The sequence below is a fragment of the Sceloporus occidentalis genome, unplaced genomic scaffold, assembly GCF_023333645.1.
Source record: "Sceloporus occidentalis isolate IW3139 unplaced genomic scaffold, rSceOcc1.0.p SCAF_4, whole genome shotgun sequence".
NCBI lineage: Eukaryota > Metazoa > Chordata > Lepidosauria > Squamata > Phrynosomatidae > Sceloporus > Sceloporus occidentalis.
Window position 1 is genome coordinate 108540861 of NW_028316984.1, and position 20032 is coordinate 108560892.

The window sequence follows — 20032 nt, forward strand, 5'->3', positions numbered from 1 at the left end:
AAAGTCTTGCTCCACCACTATAACAGTTTCCTGCATTAATCTATCACCTACTAACCCCCACTTGAACTTGGAGAGGAATAGTCTACATGCTCAAGCCATCTATAACTGAGCAGTGGCTGCATGTTGCTCAGGAATTGGACAGCTACAGAATGTCTTTGTATTTATTCTTAAAATAAATCTTCTAAGATGTGCTCTGTGCTCACAATAGTGCCCCCAATAGGTAATTTTATGCATGTCCGAACCAATGCTGCATAAAAATGATTATAAACAACAGGATATATTTTTGAAAGACCATGAAATATATTGTCCCATGTGTTGTCTCACCTGTGTCTTACGTAAAGATGGTCTTCTTTCTTCTGCAGGGGGACTCTGGAGGCTCCCTTGTGTGCAGACGTGACCATGGTTCTTGGACCCTGATTGGAGTGACTTCATGGGGCATAGGATGTGCTCGTAGCTGGATGCATAACTTGAAAAAAAAGTATGAAAGAAGAGGCACACCAGGAATTTTTACAGATCTTACAAAGGTGCTCCCTTGGATTCAACAGCATATGGATGCTGGTAATAGCAAAATCATACTAGCATTATAATTCTATGACTACAAATAACTTTCTGCACAATTAACATTTCTGACCTTTCCTTCTGCCAACTGGACTGAAACTGCAATAGCCCATAGATTGTTTGTATTTGGGGTTCTTTTCTAGCCAAAGTAGATGTGAAAGCTGCTGTACAGTGTTTTATTTTCTTTCACTTGAATCCCTTTGATCAAATATTATATAGTACATACATGTAAGGGTAAAGGTTGTGTGAAACTTGACCTCTCAGTCTCTTGCTTGTTCTGAACTTGTTTGGAATAGCAGTGTGATAGGGGATTTGAATTTGATGAGTGAAAGCAGCAGTAAAGCAAACCATTGTACCTTTTAGTCTACTGAACTCTTTGTTAGCTAAGATTGTCACAGACAGAGTTTAGCAGTTTGTTTTTATCCTTCATAGTATTGACAGCATTCTATTTAGAAGTACTCCACTGCAACTGTTAATCAATGTACTGACTTAGAGCATTTTAAAAAAGAGGATTCAGGCCCAAGAATGCTATTCATATTTTGCCGGTACTAATTACTAATCCTTTGGTAATCATTGTCTTTTATTAACATTTTTTTCCTTTTTAATTAGATGTCAAAATGAAAAGTCCAACAGGTGAGTATAGGCCTCTTAAACACCTTCTTTTATTTAGGAGTTTACTGATAAGACTCCAAGTTCATTATTTTATTTTAGAAAAACATGGATTACGGAACAGAATCTCCCAAATAATTAGTTTTGTTAATATTTGAATTGCAGATAGTAACACCAGGAGTTTAAACATCTGAATGTAAAAGGAATAAAATTCTAGGATTTTAATATTATTTTGTGGTCTGTGCAGATGCTTAAAAATTAGCACCCCATTTCTGCACACATCTGTGAACACGTTTTGATTCCTGACAGATTTATTTGAGGAAAATCAGTTCTGTGAAAGATGCTGCAGAATTTGAATCATGACCTTCAGAAATAAAAGTGTAGTTGAGGAACAAGTGTAGATGTTTCACTGCTGTGGTTTGGAATAGGGACAGACCTTGCAGATCACTAAAATGGCACTTGGAAAAGTAATGTTTTTGGAGTAAAAACTTCCAGAGTTCTTTAGTCAACATGGCAAGTGGCCACACTGGCTGAAGGTTTGAGCATTTGCAGTTTAAATAATACACTCAAGCTCCATTTGAGTGTTTTCCAAATACAGCTGTGCCCCATTCAGACATCCCAGAAGCATGTTTCTTTTTGGTAATCAGAACCCATTTTGGACCATGAGCATTCAGAATCAGAACAACAACAGCAGCAACAACAAACCAATACAGAATGAGTTATTGACTACTTTTTCAAAACAATTCTAGAGAAATGGATTTCATTCTAATCTGGCTGTATTTTGTTTGCCATTTTAATCCAATCAAGACATACTGTATTTCCATGGGCTAGATCAATAAGATCAAAGCACTCCAACAACTCTCTCTCTATTTTGCTCTCTCTTTCTGTACAAGTGACTTCAAGCCTGAAAATTTACAGAGATTCCATGAAATTCATGGGTTTTCTTAGTAAGAAGTACTCAGAGGTGGTTTCATTATTTATTTGATGTATTTATTCCATTTATACCCTGTATTTTTCCTGCTAGAGATCCAAAGTGGCTTACAAAATTTAGAGTAAAGATCTATGTAAAACTATACTATTACACAGTTAAAAAACAAACTATAGTTCTGTTACAAGGATATAGTTAAAATCAATTTAAAGTACATTATACATTTAATTTAAAACATAGCCAAATTTAGGCACTTTTCTATTGACTTCCTTGGACTTCCTTGGAAAAATAACTTTATAACACCTGCTATTCTTCGATGGCCACCTATTCAAGTGCTAACAAGAGCTGATTATAGCCCTGCTTAGCTTCAGATTGCTCTTAAAGAATCCCAAGTTGCCAGCAGCCTCCTGCCCAGTTTATGAAGAAACATGAATCAATCGGATTCATCCAAGTGTTGATTTATCATCTGGTAGTTGATCAAATGAATCTGGTCTAGCTGGGATTAGCAGTTAGATTTTGCCCAAGAGCAACAGAAGTGTTCTTTTATTTGCATCATGCATTTAACTCTTTCAAATAAGCTTTACTATAACTATGTTTTTAAAGTGCTCTGAAAGACTGTATTGTTGGAGTCAATACTGTATCAACATTTCTGACTGTTATTTTATTGTTTATAAAAATAAACACACAATTATAAAACCTCATGATAAAAATATATGGAAAAATTATAATCTCCTACATCTTGTTTGCCTGAAATCTGTAATATTGATACCTATTGAATCCTGTATCTAATTTCACATTCACATTATAGCATCATGCAGTATTCAAGATGGTAAACTCCCTGGCAGTGAAGGAAGGCTACTTTTCCCTGAAGATCCCAAGGAATATTATCCAGACAACCAGTGAGTAATGCTGGATTGCAGCCATTTCTCACCTCATACTTTGACCCTTTTCTCTGCAGGCTGAATGCCTATGTAGTACTTATATTTATTTATTCATATGTTAAAACATTTGTATCATTTCCTTTAACTGAAGATCTCTATGTGGAGTATAATCAGTGGATGAGCTTATGTTTATGGACACATTGTAAAAAAAAGACACCAAGATACCATTATTTTTCAGATACACATCCCAATCGAGTACACATGCTTTTATTTTCTTCTGACTGAAGTGCTTGTCTATTACACACCCTGTATGTGTTGTATAACTTATATCTCTGATTTTTCATTAGCTAGTAAGGTTCTGCTTAAGCTGTTTTATATAACATTTAGCATATATACACAAAATATTAAGGGCTATAATAATTGAGTTTCCTTAGTGATCCTTTGCATTGTTATGTGCAACCTTTTTATTTCCAGTATCATAAACTTTACTTTAAAATAACCCAAATTCCTTATTTTAACGTAAATTCCATATTCCATGAAATCATGGTGGAGGTGGGGAGGGTCAAAGAAATAAAAAGCCAGTTTCTATTACTACGTATGATAACATGTACCTGTAGTTTACTAACTGTCAACCATAATATAATCCTGTCAATCTAGGCTGTGTGTTTGGACTCTGCTTGTCACAGAAGGAATGCATATCTTGTTGAATTTTTCCCATTTTGATGTGGAGCCAGATCCATTCTGTGACTATGATTCCTTGTCAGTGATTTCTATGGATGACAGACTTGTTGGTGAGTATCCTCTTCAAAATATAATATGACAGGCTCCAAGCACCCTATCCTGCATTAAAAGCAGATGGTGCTGTTATTGGTGGCAAGTTGCACATCATATCTCTAACTGTATAATAAAAGGCATGGCATTTTGAGGGAATAGACTTCGAAAACATGCTCGGGTACTAGATAACCTCTTAACCTTCTGATGAATGCAGCTTAAATGTTTGCCCAATGTTGGAGTTGAATTTAATGCATATAGGGACATCTCTCCTCATCCCCAGGTATTACATTACATGTGCTGAATGTAAATCACTGTCATACTAAGCATTCATAGGCAGGCCCTTTTGACATCAGTGTAATTCCTCCTTGATAAATATTAATGAAATTTATCTTGTTAAATATATATAAATATTCATTTTCAGGGAAATTCTGTGGAATGGACCCTCCATTGCCTATTTTGGTTGGTTCCAATAATGTAAGGCTAAAATTTTTCTCTGATAACAAGGAACATGGGACTGGATTTTCCATGATATACCAGGCTATTAAACCAGCTACTCTTTTAGGTAAGTATTCATAGGATCATAGAATCATAGAGTTAGAAGGAATTGCAAGGAACATCAGGTCCAATTTCCCATCATCCAGGAATAAACATCTGAAGTAATCCTGAAAGATGGCCATCCAATCTCTGTCTAAAAGACCTCCACAAAAGAGTCCATTAATCATCTGAAGCAGTCTTTTCCACAGTCAAACAACTCATGCAGTCAAGGAGTTCTTCCTAATTTTTAGGTGGAATTTCTTTCCTTGTACTTTGAATCCACTGATTCATGTCCCAATCTCTGGAAAAGCAGAATACAAGTTTGATCTATATTCTATGTGACATCTCTTCATATATTTAAATTGCCTCACAATCTTCTCTCTTCCATGCTGAACATATTCAGCTCTCTAAGCTGTTTGTTATAGGGCTTGGTTTCCCGCATTTTAAAGCCATCTCTCAATGGTGTACAGGTTACACACATACAAATACAAAACACAACACAACAGATCAGATTTTAAAAGCATAGTAAAATCAACTGTAGCACAGGAATGAAACAAGTAAGGAGATTATCACATTAGTTGTTTTCTACTGATCTGGGCACAGGCTCAGACTATCTATAAACGGATGTTACTGCACAGCTCTCTGCTCAGATCAGAGGCATCCGTTACCCTGTCAGGACTTCTCCCATACTTAGCAAAAAATGATACTTTTCTGTTTGTTTGTGTAAACACCAGATATGTTTCTTGAATGTGGGATATTGTAAAGCAAAAAAATGATACTTTTCTGTTTGTTTGTGTAAACACCAGACATGTTTCTTGAATGTGGGATATTGTAAAGCAGCCTTAACTCACCTGATGTCCTCCACAAGTGTGGGTCTACAAGTCTCATCTCCAATATCACACAATATAGGTTATTTTACTGGTCTCATTTTAATTTTGCTCCACTCCACTTCTAGATTCTGGCTGTGGATCTCTAGCAATTCTCTTTCAAGAGGGAACAGTTCAAAGTATGCACTATCCTGAGCCATACAATAACCTGGCAGACTGTCAATGGATTGTTCATGCTCCAGAAAACCATGTGATTAAGGTACAAGGTAGTGGGGAGTTTCACTGTCATCTTTTCCATGTGCCCTCTGAGCAAAATAGCTACATTTAGTTTGGTTCACAAGCTGCATAACATTCCATTGCATCGGAGGAAGTAGATTAATACTATGAGTGTGTCTCCATTGTAGAAATAGTGCAGTTTGACACCACTTTAAGTGCTGTAGCTTCATCCTATGGAATCCTGGGATTTGTAGTTTTAGAAGGTCTTTAGCCTTCTCTGCCAAAGAGTGCCAGTGCCTCACAAAGCTACAAATCCCAGGCTGCTGTAAAGTGGTGTCAAACTGCATGTGCATCCCATGAAATCTTATGCTACAACTTCTTTTACACAGCTAGTCTCAAAGGTGCTACAAGATTCCTTTGCATACTGATATTCCAGACTAACACAGCTATGTCTCTGCATTCTATCGCTGAGACAGAATTATCCTTGGGTTCTTTTATACCTGATGTACATATAAACACTCTTTAGGCATTCCTGCACCTAATTAGCTAAACATGCCTTTGGTGAACAGGGTTGCACCATGTAGCCTTGGCAGTTCCACCTCGATATCATTTGGAGCTTTTTGCCCTGCCCTCTGACATCTGCACATATGATGCCAATGTCTCCAAAGGGAAGGTCTAAATACATCCAGTCAATTCTGAATCCTTTGCTGTCAGGTTTCCAAATTAGAAGGTATGCTTTTAAATATTTGTTTTGCTTGAGTGATAACAATCTAGGATGAATAGTATGCAAAGGATCTTGTAGCATCTTTGAGACTAGCTGAGAGAAAGAAGTGGGTACCATGAGCTTTTGGAGACTTGAGTCCCCTTGCAGTTGAGGAAGTAGACTCAAGTCTATGAAAGCTAATTTTACCAACTTCTTTTTTTAGTTAGTATCAAAAGTGCTACAAGATCCCTTTGAATACAGATTTTCCAGACTAACACGGCAATGTCTTTGAATTTAGGATGAAGTGACTTTTAAGTTTGTTGTCTCTGGGACACATACTAGGGAGAAAGCCCCACTGAAAACAATAGGATTCAAATGTCAGTAAATAGGCATAGGGTTGTAAAGTATATCACGTTCCATTTTTTATTTTTAAAAAACTACTTAAAACTTGATTTTGGTTAACTTAAGAATTGTCTGAGACCTTGGAATTACAATGGGACCCCATATTGGGAGAAAAGGGGGCTGAAAATTGATGAATGAATGAATTAAACTTCACTAACTGAAGTATGCCATCTTATCTGAAATGAAGCCCTTCTGTTATGGATGTTTTGGATTAACTCTAATTATTTGCTGTTTTTATTTTATTTTATTTTATTTTGAAGCTCATATATGAACATTTTGAACTTGAGGAAAATGAGGACTGCACTTATGACTCAGTGACAGTCTATGAAAATGTTGTGAAGGAGAATGAAATAGGTTTGTTTCTTATGTTTATTGCTTGTATTTAGCACTGATTCAAAATTGATGTTTCTATTAAACCAAGTGACAAAACTAGCAGTTTCTCCCATCAACCACTAGAGGCTGATCTCATGTTGCAAGGTAGTGTGGGTACATAATATAGATGTAGACATATTTGTTTAAACCTAAGCTTGCTCTAATCATGCTAAAGGAAGGAGAACCTCCCACAATGTTTATCTTCTTGGGACTGTTGCAAAAAAATATTTATTAACCAGCTGGACTTCAATACCAGAATGTTCAATAACGGAATACCCAGACTCATGAAGGGATCTGTAGGTGGGAAATTCAGCTCACATCACCCATGTCATGCCTATTTGGTTCTTAGATAAGTGACTGCTTAACATGGATATGGTGTCATTACACATAATTTCAGTGACTGCTTTGCTAATTATGTGTTTCCAATCACATTAATTAATAAATGAATTTATAAAGGAGGGGGGGGTTATGTAAAAAAAGGTGTTTAAAAAAAACAACTAGAGTAGTTCTAGCAATTAAAAACTCTAGCCAGCACCTGAAATGTTCCATTACACTTTCCTAGTCTATGCATTCTTGTAATGTATGTAAAAGAAATAATGGAGATGTACATGTACAGTATGCTAAAACTGTCAAAATTATCTCAGATGTTTCAAATTCCAATTGTATTTTATACAAAAAATATTCAATGATGTGAATTCCAATTTCACGATAGCTTTCTTAATTTTAGCATTCTATATGTTGAAAAAATGCAGTGGAATTGTTGCTTAAGCTGTGATTGTGAGCACTTCATTTTTTTTCAGCTCGATCATGTGGATTTGCTATTCCTGCCCCAGTTTTGAGTTCCTTTAGTACCATGCTAATCAGGTTTCATTCAGATGAAACAGAGACCTTTGGTGGATTTAAGGCCAAATTTTTGTTCATCGCTGTCACAGGTAAAGGAAATAGAGGAGAGATGGGGTTTCCATGAACCAGTCGTTTGTCTGTGATTGTGGGGTGTATTTTTGAGAGGTGTTCTATGCATTAGGTTTAATATTTCTCAGCTTTAGCCCAAACCAGGTTCTGTATTCCCTTTGCATCCGCATTTGAAATTAGTGGCATATAACCACAGTAAATGCCCCAGTCAAGTGGCCTTAGTCACCATCATTGGAATTAAAAACTCCATATTCCCTTTGCTGTTCTGTGTTCTGTGCACTCTTTTCATAGGTCACTTGATGGGGAGGACATGGATAATTAGCAGTCTGTTTCTGCTGTATGATATTATATATAAAAATCCAGATGATTTTTTAAATTGTAAATTTTAAATAATGTATTTTTTTAAATAGATTGTTTTAATATAAACTGTATGTTTCTGGTTTGTTCTTTTAAATTGGTGTGTGTTTTAACTGATGTTGAGTTTTTAACTGAAGTTGTGTATTTGTTGGACTGTTGTCCCCACCCCCCCACCCCCCGATCCATAGGGAGAGGCAGGTAAGAAATTAGTAACAGTAATAGTAATAAGAATACAGTTTATGGATATTTCATTTATAGTTGTTTCTTCTGTAATGGTACGGATCAAATCGTTATTTAAAAAAGGCCCTTTTCCTAACAATTACGAGAATGCTTCCATAATGAAAACGGAAGCGTTCCACTTTAATAGCACCAGGTGCGATCCCACCAGGAGGCTCCCATCACAGATTGGTGATGTTGGGCCGACGGGAACATAGCGGAACTCGAGATGTGTGATCAACTCCATTGTTCTGCTTCCCCATCTGGATAAAGTGACAACAATATATTAAACACATAACTTCCCCTGAACCCTGAGAATGGCTCAATCTAATCAGTTATGTAGGAGAAAACATATAAAATGATGAGCAACTGATAACTCACAGGACTTTATCAAATGAACCTCTGTCTCACCTCCTTCTTGCCACAATCACAATGTTAAAAGGAAATGACAACGTACCAGTTTTGGAGTGTTTACTATTGCAGTGTTTCAATAGCACAACGGGTTTTGCAGTTGTTTTTTGCACCATTCAGGGTCCCCCTCCTTATTCTCCCTTAGCCCTTAACCTTGCCTCCCAGTCCCCCAATTCTCCTCCACCCATTGGCCAAAGTAGAGATAAGAGTGTCTCATTGCAAGAAGCAATCATTCTTTTTGCTGTGGACAGAGTGGGGAAAAGCTGGCTTCTCCTTACTTCCTCCTGCCAAAGCAGAAGACTAATACTGAGGTTTCTGAAGTCATCTCTAAAAACATACTCTAATCTATACTCCTAAGTATCAAACAATTTATACATGATGCACCTTAGACTATGGTAGATTGTATTTGGCCAAGAGTGCTTACTATCAGCTTCAGCTGCTATATCAGATGCTCCCCTTCCTAGATTTGGAGGACCTAAAGATGACAGCTCATGCACTGATAACTTCAAGGCTGGACTTTTGTAATGTGCTACACATTGGTCTACCTCTGTACCAAGTTTGGAAACTTCAGTTAGTTCAAAACACAGCAGCCAGTTTGATTATTGGGATATCCAGGAGTGAAAATATAACACTGATCTTAAAATCACTCCACTGGCTGCAAATTAATTTCCTGGCAAGGTACAAAGCATTGGCTATTACTTTAAAGCCCTGCATGGTTTCGGTCAAGGTTACCTACAGAATGGCCTTCTCCCATATAATCATCCCTGTATGATCAGGTCCTCTGATGGACATTTACTCCAGTCAGCCAGGACTAGGTTGGTAACTGTCAGACAGAGGATTTTCTCTTCAGCTGCCACTAGACTGTGGAATGGCCTGGCAGAAGAGATTTGACAGCATTGAAGACTAATCTCTTTTGGCAGGCCTATCCAGATGATTTTAAATTGTGAATTAAGACGTTGAATTTTAAATGTAGATTGTTTTTAAATATATATGTCTTATTTGTTTTTTTAAAACTGTTGCATGTTTTAATTAATATGGTTTAACTGATGTTAATTGTTGATTTCTTGTTATCTCAATCCACGGGGAGAAGTGGGTAAGAAATAATAACAATTATTCTTATTGTTATTGATTGAGATGATAAGTAAGGATAACAAAACAAAATAGCAGCAACAGTTAAGGCCCGTTCTTACTCTACATTCATAATATTTAGTATTCTCAACCTTAATTTCTGTGGTATTTTAAATTCTGGCTGCCACTTGCTCTGGTAGCATCCAAAAGTTTGGTAACACAGGCAGGCAAAAAAGATGAATGTTGCTTCACTGCTGTGCCTCAAAATGTAGGCCTTTAATAAAATATTTTATCTATGGATCTAAGTCCTCCCAGTGTCTCACATTTTATCTTTTATGATGAAAGCAGAAGAAACCTTACTTGGAAGAATGTTCAGAGTGCCTGTTGCTTTTCTGTCTTTCTGTCTTTCCTAGATTTAAACATATCAAATTCAAGCAGTGAAGTGCTGGTTCCTGAAGAAACAACTCATGCTACAAATCAAACTGATATTCCTGGTAAATCAACTTGTGTTGAGGTACTCTTTGGTAGGAGCAGAGAAGGGCAAAAGGGATGTGAAAAGTAGTCCAGAGGTTTTTTGGGCTATGAGGCTGTGTTCTAGAAGAGTTTTTTTCCTGATGTATAGCCAGCAGCTGTGGCTGGCGTCTTCAGAGAATGCTGGCATGGAAGAGAGTGGGGTGTATATATTGTTGGTTGAGGGGAAGCGATTTGTATGTTAATATGTGTATTGTTCTGTTGTTGAATTGCAATGCCTCAGGATGTTTATTTAATTAATGATCCATTGTCTGCTGGGAAACCCTCTCGCCCTGGGTGGATTTCATTTGCATTTACTGGGTCTTGATTTTGGTGTTTTTTAGGACTGGCAGCCAAACTTTGGGCCCAAACAGACAGGCCAAAATAAAGCTGCTTCAGGTCACTTTGGAGGTATGCTATTCAAATGAAGCATGTGGCCTAAGAGGCTGGCAGCTGAGCCAAAGGACTGGAGCACAGCTTTGGTGCAGCTTCTGGCCTCTTAAGATGTGTGTGTCATTTAAACAGCATACCTCCAAAGTTACCCAAAGCAGCTTTATTTTGGCCTGTCTGTTCAGGCCCTTTGTTTACTTTCAGTGTTTCTAGTTTCCTCTTGAAGTTGTCCAGGTGCATTCTGACCTGATAGTTGTTGGCATGGTCCAGAATATCAGTGTTTTCAAACAGCATTTTATGACCAGGGTGGTTTATAACATGTTCTGCTACTGCTGATTTTTCTGGCTGACCCAGTCTGCAGTGTCTCTCGTGTTCCTTTGTTTGTGTTTGAACACTGCATTTGGTGGTCCCTATGTAGACTTGTCTGCAGCTGCATGGTATGCGGTATTCCATGCAGACCTTGGGAAAGTTATTTTTTGGATGAAAGCTTCAACAATCCCCCATTGATCATAGTCAGTGGCCATTCTAGCTGGGGGATTCTAGGAGCTGTAGCTTTCCATTTTTTCCAAGGACTGGAATACATATAGCATCTCTTCCTTAATAAAAATAAGAAAAATATAGATTATTGTAGATTCTTTTTGTACAATATTGCCAAAATCCGACCATATCTCTCCGCCTCTACTGCCAAAATCCTGGTCCATGCCCTAGTGATCTCACGACTTGATTACTGTAACATCCTCCTGGCTGGGCTTCCTCTTTCTCACCTCCGTCCTTTAATCTCTGTTCAGCATTCAGCTGTACGCATTATCACTTCCACCCACCGCTCTGACCACATCTCTCCTGTGCTGGCATCCCTTCACTGGCTCCCTCTCCCTTTCCGTATTCAGTATAAGCTCCTGCTGTTGACATTTAAAGCCCTCCATGGTCTGGCCCCTCCTTACTTATCAGACCTTCTTTTTCCTCACCTTCCCACCAGGGCCCTCCGTTCTGGTAGTCAAGGTCTGCTGTCCCAGCCCAGGATTTCCTCTGCCCCATCCCAGATTCGCCCCTTTTCACTCGCTGCCCCTCACTCCTGGAACCTTCTTCCCCCACAAGCAAGAGCCATCACTTCTTTAACCAGCTTCAAAACGGAGTTGAAAACCATCCTGTTCAGAGAAGCCTTCTCAGGCATTGCATAATTGTCGCTTACTATTTGATGTTCTTTTGGTGCCTGTTTATCAAACCATTTCCTGTATTGCTATGTACTGTATATGCATTATCCTACTTGAGAGTATGTATTTTCCCTGGAAAATGGTTAACCATCCATTAAGAACCCAAGCCCTCCCTCCAGTCCATCTGCCTTGGTCCAGGCCTTGGAGGTAGAGAGGAACTGCTGGACCTCTTAACCTTTCCCTCCACTCCTCCCTTTTCCTTTTGTGTCATGTCTTTTTAGATTGTAAGCCCGAGGGCAGGGATCCGTCTAACTAAAAAGATTGCATGTACAGCGCTGTGTAAATTTACAGCGCTTCATAAATAAAGGTTAATAATAATAATAATAACAATAATTATATATAATTCTATAGGATTATCCAGGTGTAGATAGTGTTATGTTTTCACATAAAGAGTTTGAACATGATTTAGCTTTTTTTTTCTGTTCTTTGTTACCAGATGACATTTGTGGAGTAGCATTAAATCAACCCAGGTTTCTTTTCAGTCGAATAGTTGGAGGTGAGGAGGCTGTACCATATTCTTGGCCTTGGCAAGCCAGCATACAAATTTTGGGTGAAAACCTCTGTGGTGGGACTGTTCTTACAAGCACATGGGTAGTTACTGCTGCTCACTGTTTTAAAGAAAGGTAAGTACATTGTCAGTAATATACCTTCCACCTGATAATAACACCAGGTTCATTCAGTTCAAAGAGCACACTACTAAACATACAATTTGCAATGCAGCTGAATTGTATCTACTGATAATTTCCTTGGTAAGCATGTATACAACTGAAATCTGTCTAGTGGGAAGCATGGTGCAGCCCTTTGAAGTTGTTGGACTGCAAATCCCAGCAGTAGGACTGATAACTGTGAAGAATGCTTGGAGATGCAACCCAATATCACCAAGAGGGCTGTGCCATTTTCATCACTCCCTTTAGTTCTAATTTGAGTTGTTAGTCCTGCCTAGTATAAATATACTGTATCGACTAAATGGAAAATTAATAATATTTATATAAGTTATGTTTTAGTGACTACTCTATTTTGGAGTAAAAACTGTATTGAAGCCTTAGTATTTGCTGACCTTATTTGAACCAAAGTGAACTCTAGTTGAACCAAAATCTGTTTCTTTTTATACTAATTAAAAATGTTCCTTCATTTTCTATCTTCTGAAGGGTTGGCAATTATGTAGAATAAACTGCCACATAGTGGTCACAAAAAGGAATCACTCTTTTAAGATCTGATTTTGTCTCAAATCTGTGTTGTTTGTGAAAAGATGAAGGTTATTCAAATTTATACCAATAAATTCAAATTAGTTATTCAAATTTATACCAATAAATTCCTAAAACAGGTAAGATTTTAAAATGAAAGTTCTAGTTTATTTGTCTGCTAACTCTATGCCTAGGAAAATGCTTTTTTAAAAACATAATTTGTATAGCTGTAAGAGAGAGCCAGCATGGTATAACGGTGTGGGCAGTGGACTGTAAATCTGGAGACCAGGGTTCGAATCCCTGCTTGGCCATGGAAATCCACTGAGTTATCTTGGGCAAGGCATACTCTCTCAGCCACAGAGAAAGACAAAGGCAAACCCACTGAATAAATCTTGCCAAGAAAACTCTGTTACATTCCACTGAAGGTTGCAAAAATTAAACATACTCATCAGCCTTGGGAGATTATTGCACACATCTTTCTCCTGAGCTGGGCACAGGCTGGGTATGGGCATAAACAGCTTTAAAATGGATGTTTTCGCATGCTTCCATGCCCAGCTTGGAGGTATTCCATACCCAATCTAGACCTCTCCCGGATGTCACAAAGAATAGGAAAGTCTTGTTCTTTGCAAAGTCTGGATCGAGTATGCAATGCCTCTGAGCTGGGCATGGAGGCATGCAAAAACATCTGTTTTTAAGCAGATTACGCCCATACCCAGCCCGTGCCCAGCTCGGGAGAAAAATGTGTGCAATAATCTCCTAAATCTCACTCATCTAAATATTTTATCAATTTCTGTTCTTCAGAAATTCTCAGAATGACAAAGGTTCTTCTTCTTCTTCTTTTTAAAACAGAACTTATTCTCTGCTGATAGCTTTTGCTTTTCCTGCTCGTGAATGCCTTTGAGCCCTCCTTTCTTTGTAAACTGAATTTATTGCCACCAAGTGGCCTTTTCATGCCTCTGTTTTTTCTGTGAGCCTTGTTATTGATTTTTTTAGATGGATATAAACAACAATGAGGAATGCAGACTATTTTCTGTTGCATGTTGGTGTGTGGACTTATATCTTTCTCTCTTTAAAAGTGGAAGTATCAGTCTTATAATCTTATGGATATTGATTGCCGAGTTTTGTCAAGAACTGATCTTGACAAAATACCTCCAATAACTAGATAGCAGAATATTGAACCTGGCCACTTTCAGAATTGGGCAATTTTGTATCTTCTCACCAGCCAACCAGCCAAAAAATGACTGGAAAAGCTATATGACATAATGGTATGGGAACTTATCCATATTAGCAGTTAAATAGCATAGAAGATGAAAACAGTGAAGTTTTACTTTTTTTAATTTCATATGTTACACCTACATCAGTTGATGAATATAGACCTCCTAAATACAGAACCATATACTTAATGCTAACCACCATCTCCTTTTTTTCTATACTGTCTCACCAAGATCAATTACCTCTTCTCCACCCTCTCCTTTGCAATTTTAGCTTTATTCCTTGAATATTGTACAAATTACTCATGTCTAATAACAACTGATTTTTTAAAAAATAATTTATTCCCAGCTATGAGTACCAGTTTATTGTTATGTTCCTATATACTGCTGTCTGACTTGAGAACATTTGTATTGTAATTTTCTTGATCGCTGTTAATGCCACTGGTGCTCATAAGGAAGTTAGTCAGTTTGTATAAGTAAAATCCTACATTTTCTCAGAAGGAAGTCTTACTTTTGTTCACATTCAAGAGGCCAACTGTGTATGTAAGGGATATTCTTATGACTGAATAGAAATGCTCAGTAGAAACTGTGTAATTAAAGCAATCCTGAAATATCTTCCATTCTATTCCATATAAAGGGAAAAATACAAAGATCTTTGGAGAGTGGTGGCTGGAGCCCATGACATAGGAGACCAAGAACAAAACAGTCAGGTTAGTGCAAGTTTTTTTTCTTCATTTTTAGAAGAGATATTAGCTTTATCATGCAGTTGATGAACAGAATTTTTTATCTCACAAGTGACTCCAAAATAATTTCTAGACCAGGTCAAATGCATTCACATTGATGATGTCCATCTTCTCCTATAGCATGGTGCTGCCATCTTTTTATTTTTCTAGAAAAGATCTGTAAAGCAGTACCTTCTGCATCCAGATTTTAATGCTACTACTACAGATTCAGACATTGCACTGGTGCAACTGATGGAGCCTTTTGAATTCAACCATTATGTTCGTCCAGTCTGCTTACCTAAGAGAGATGAGAAGGTGGAACCTTCAAGATTGTGTGTCATTACAGGATGGGGCATTCAGTACGAAGGTGAGCACTATCCCTTTCAGCCATTGGCCAGAATTTTGCTTAGCCACTTAGCTTCACCAAAGAGAGTAGTGGATAAAAGGGACCTCACTGATATAAAACAATAGCAACTTGTGGCTTCCATGTTAGTGGAATGGCAAATCCATTCTTGGATTATTTTTTGCAACGGCCATTGGCCAAAAGCAATAAAGATTGATTGATTGATTGACTCATTCGTGGTTTATCCTGAAATGTAAAGGAGCTACCCAAGATACTGAAACCTACTCCCCAAATAGGACCAGCACCTTGAACAGTTCATTGCCAGTTCAGTCCAAAACCCAGAGTGGACTCACCACTCAACTGACATGGAATCCACCAGGCATGTGTGGTGGAAAACATGTTAAGATTATGCATGTAAAGGGAAAACTGAGACCGAGATAAGATTTTTTTTGTTGGGGACACCTTTTCTTGGCGTATTCTGGTGAATGATACACATGGGTAGTGGGCAGAGCCAAAACCAATTGCAGGTAGGTCCAAAGTTCAAAGTGAATGGGGCTGTTCCTACCCACCCCCAGCCCCATTTCTTTCCTCTTCTCCTCTTCTATGTCCACTAGGCTGCTTTTGGAGGGGCAGATCATTATAGCCAGAGGTCTGAACTGAACACTTGGAGAGGGCTTTTGAAATTAGTCTGTTAGTCATATGAAATAGGATGAGGATGGCAGGCTGCCCATTTGGTTAGAGAGAGAGAGAGAGAGAGAGAGAGAGAGAGAGAGCATTTTAGAGATGTATTACTTTGCTCTTGAAAATTAAATCTGAATAACTTTCCTGACTTTAAGTTTTTCCCCCTTTCCTGCCTCAAGATGGAGAAAAATCAAGAAAACTCCATCAGCTTGAAGTTCCTATTTTGATGTCTGAAGTATGTCAGAAATACTACATGAATCATTCAGGTGGTCTGAATAAACAGATGTTCTGTGCTGGATTCCCAGCTGAAGGGGGAAAGGATTCATGTACAGTAAGCCATCATATTCTTATTTGTTATGGATTTACAAAGTCTGAGATTGTCTTAACATGTGAATGCTCCAGGATCATATGTCTATAGATTCCTACCTATAACTCTGTTCAAAACGTACTTGATATTCAAGTCCACTGGTTAACAATGTGGAAAAACAGAACACTTGAAGTTGATTATAGTGATTGCCTCAGGAGATAGGAGCTGTATTCTTTCGGCCTTGAGGGTTGCTAGCTTCAGAGTACAGTTCTGATAGTACAGTGAAGAAATAAGCATGAATTCCAGTAGTTTGGTATTTAGATCTGTGCCAGTCAGAATGTTCTGATATTCTTCTTGAATGTATAATTCTTTACATCCTTGCAAATAGGGTGTGTTAATCACAATCTTATTTCTTTTTATTAGGGTGATTCTGGTGGCCCATTGGTTTGTCCTTCAGAAGACTCAAGCTACTATACCCTTAATGGAATAATAAGCTGGGGCTTGGGCTGTGGAAGAAAAGGCTATCCAGGAGTTTATACAAATGTTGCTTCTTTCACTGATTGGATTGGTCAACACATATTTGGAAACAGTAGGCATCCATGTTTCTTTCAGCAATTATATCTACTCCAGTTGATTTGGACATAGCTAACATAGGATCTGAGTGCCTTGTATCATCAGATATGTACACCCCATATCTATAATAATGTTACACATCTACTGATGGTACCCTTTAGCTGTGCTTTATGAGGGAGGGAAAGAGGGGAAGTAGAATCAGCCTTAATGTGATTGCATTTTATTATTTTACTTTGGGAAACTTTCTAGATGAAAAGATAGGACAGAAATTAAATAATCTGAAGAGAGCTATAACATCAATGAGTTTGGGGGGGGGGGAGACCCTGATTCTGTCTGATTGCTGAATAATATCCAAACCAAACTGGTTTTAATTTTTAATCAGCCATTTTAATTTAAAAGAAATGTAAATACATAGATAAATATATAAACAAACTTTAAAAAATATCCAGATTGGCAAACCCTTGGTTTACAAGATGAGTTTTGAAAAGGAATTTTGGTTGTTGTGTGGTTGGAACAGAATTCCGACGTATGCAATGATCATAAAAATGAGTTGTGATGATGTGAGTCCAACTTACACCATCACAATTCTCTCATTTTTACCAGTCAACATTGTCTCATTTCATCCCTTCCAGTCAGCAGTGGCAACTGATGCACTAGAAGAGGATTTGGGATGGGGCTCCAGGACTCACACATCTGGGCTGTCATACTGATGAAAGAAGACTGGTGTTAGCAGTGATCTTTTATGATCTTTTCAAATTCATCATAAGTGGTTGTTGTTGCTCTTACAGTAGTAATAGTAGTAGCAGCAGCAGTTGTTGTTGTGTGCCTACAAGTCATTTCTGATTTATAGCAACCCTAAGGTGAACCTATCATGGGTTTTTCTTGGCAGCGTTTGTTCAGTTGGAGATTTGTCATTGTTTTCCTGCCAGGCTTAGGGAATGCAACTTGCTCATGGTCAACCACGGCCAAGCAGGGATTAAAACCTTGGCCTGTCAGAGTCCAGCACTCAAACTGTTATACTGCTCCAGCTCTCTTAAAGTGGGACAAATGCCTGACTAATTATATTGTTAGTGAAGTTTGCTTTATATTCCCATCATATGATTATCATTATTGTTAACTAAAGACTGACCATTTCTTTACTATTTTTACCTACTCTTAATTTTATTTCTACTTTTGCAGACTCATCAAACAAGGCATGAAGATTTTCATGAATTTATGCTTTCAAAACAATCATCAGATAATATGCCAGAGGGAACAGAGCAGAAGTGCATATCTCGATTTATCTGTATGACTCCTAGCAACTCTGTATCTAGAATTTATGGACTGCATGTGTCTTAAATCAAAGACTTTTTATAGGGAAAAAACCACAGGGAAGCAATATTTGTGTGGCTTTAGAAATTAATGTCTTTTGATTTGGAAAAACAATGACATCTTTGTCATCTTTCCTAAGAGATGTAAATCCCACTGAGTTTTATGGGCTATATTCCCTGGTGCACCTTAAAACTGCAACCCTGGACATGCTTTACTAGTTGTAAGTCCCACTGAACCTGTTGAGAGCTACTTCTGAGTAAACATGTTTAAAACTGGGTAGCAGTTGATTCGTTATTTTTTTAAAAAATGTTCATTTGAATTTTTTTTAGCAATCCTGTAAACTTGTATACATTACTTTCACACATGTATTAATATAAATTTTATCATATGACAGCAAGATCTACTTCAGAAATTTAAAAGAAGTCATGCAAGAAGAAGCATATGTGACACTCCTGTTCTGAGCAGGTGATGGAGGGTCATTCACCCTGAAAAGACAGGGAAGCACTAGCTTAGTCCACAAGCCATTTATGAGAAGCATATGTTGTCCATCTTCTTTTACTCCATGCATCTGCGTCTTATAAGGCGGAGTTGCATATCCCCCATGGGGAAATAGTCTGTCTTGGATTTAATTGTGTACTCCTGTTTACATTTCTGCATACATGGATTATTACTTAGGCAGCAGTAGAAGTGTTTAATTAATAGGCCTATAATACTATAAGAAAATAAAAATATAATACCATACCGTATATAATCAACTAGAAGTCGACTTCATGTATAAGTCGAGAACAGGTTTTGGGGCCAGAATAATGGATTTTGATATGTCCCGGTTAAAATGTAGGGGCATGTAACAAAGCATCTAAAGGATGAAACAAAGAAAAACAATGCCAAAGAAATTACAAAATTCCAGCAGACATAACTGTTTGTGCTCACGCTAAAGGCTGGATGAGGGAGTAGTGAGGGGTCAGTGCTTCCAGGACAAATAACATTCTTGTTTTTCAGCAGAAGATGGTTCCTTTTTTAATAAGAATCAAAGTACACTGCTTACATTGATCCATGAATAAGCCGACTTAGGTTATTTGGGTTAATTTTTTGACTAAAATTTCTAGACTTATATATGAGTATATACAATAATTACTATAATAAATGTAACTTTGCGCTATCAACTAATGAATGAGTTTTAGTATATTCTAAATTACCTGGTAAGGGGGAGGGAGAAGGTGTGGAATGGGGGCAGCACTGTGGGTGTGGGTAGATAGGTATGGGTGGTATTGTTAATGGCTGTGCTGGTCTCCTAAAAGGCCCACAGAAAATAAATCTGCATTGCATTAGTTACATTATACATGATGGAACAGATACTGGACCAGAAACCCATGGCTGCAAGACTAGCAATACTCCTGCTCACTGCAAAGTACTTATACAGTGGGCCCTTGGTATCTTATGGGGTTTGTCTTGAGATCTCCCCCACCCCCGTGGACACCAAAATCCATGGATGTGAAGTCCCATTAAATACAATGTCATAGTAAAATGTTCTCCCTAATATAAAATGGAAACATCAAGGTTTGCTTTTTTGAATTTATATACCGTATTTTTATAATATTTTCACTCTGTGGATGGTTGAATCCATGGCTAAAGAAGCTGTGGATATGGAGGTATATTTTTTATATTAGGTTTATTGTTGTACTGCAAATTCAAGACAACCAATTTCAGTCACTGCTCCCTTTGCTCCCAGTCAGTCACCTTGGGAGAAGCAACCGAGCAGCTGGCTGAGCAGTGACTGAGAAGCTTCTTGCTTGTGCCGGTCTTGCAGAAAAGGCTGGCACA

The 20032-nt window shown here is 37.8% G+C and overlaps 1 protein-coding gene across 3 annotated transcripts in view; it reads left to right on the plus strand.

Annotated features, from left to right (window-relative positions):
* OVCH2 (ovochymase 2) overlaps positions 1 to 19297 on the plus strand; it is a 31463-nt gene extending 12166 nt beyond the window's left edge. Inside the window, exons 8-22 of one of the 3 annotated variants that reach the window (XM_089521241.1) lie at positions 363 to 558; positions 1168 to 1191; positions 2904 to 2994; positions 3634 to 3767; positions 4172 to 4312; positions 5240 to 5370; positions 6693 to 6786; positions 7605 to 7736; positions 10182 to 10262; positions 12316 to 12502; positions 14912 to 14984; positions 15168 to 15363; positions 16200 to 16351; positions 16751 to 16916; positions 18080 to 19297. In XM_089521241.1, coding sequence (XP_089377367.1) covers positions 363 to 558; positions 1168 to 1191; positions 2904 to 2994; positions 3634 to 3767; positions 4172 to 4312; positions 5240 to 5370; positions 6693 to 6786; positions 7605 to 7736; positions 10182 to 10262; positions 12316 to 12502; positions 14912 to 14984; positions 15168 to 15363; positions 16200 to 16351; positions 16751 to 16916; positions 18080 to 18099 — 1818 coding nt within the window. In that variant the 3' untranslated portion in view covers positions 18100 to 19297. Of the gene's footprint in view, positions 1 to 362; positions 559 to 1167; positions 1192 to 2903; positions 2995 to 3633; positions 3768 to 4171; positions 4313 to 5239; positions 5371 to 6692; positions 6787 to 7604; positions 7737 to 10181; positions 10263 to 12315; positions 12503 to 14911; positions 14985 to 15167; positions 15364 to 16199; positions 16352 to 16750; positions 16917 to 18079 lie in introns of those variants that run through there. The other 2 variants (XM_089521242.1, XM_089521244.1) reach the window with 2 other exon arrangements.
* Positions 19298 to 20032: the final 735 nt, after the last annotated feature.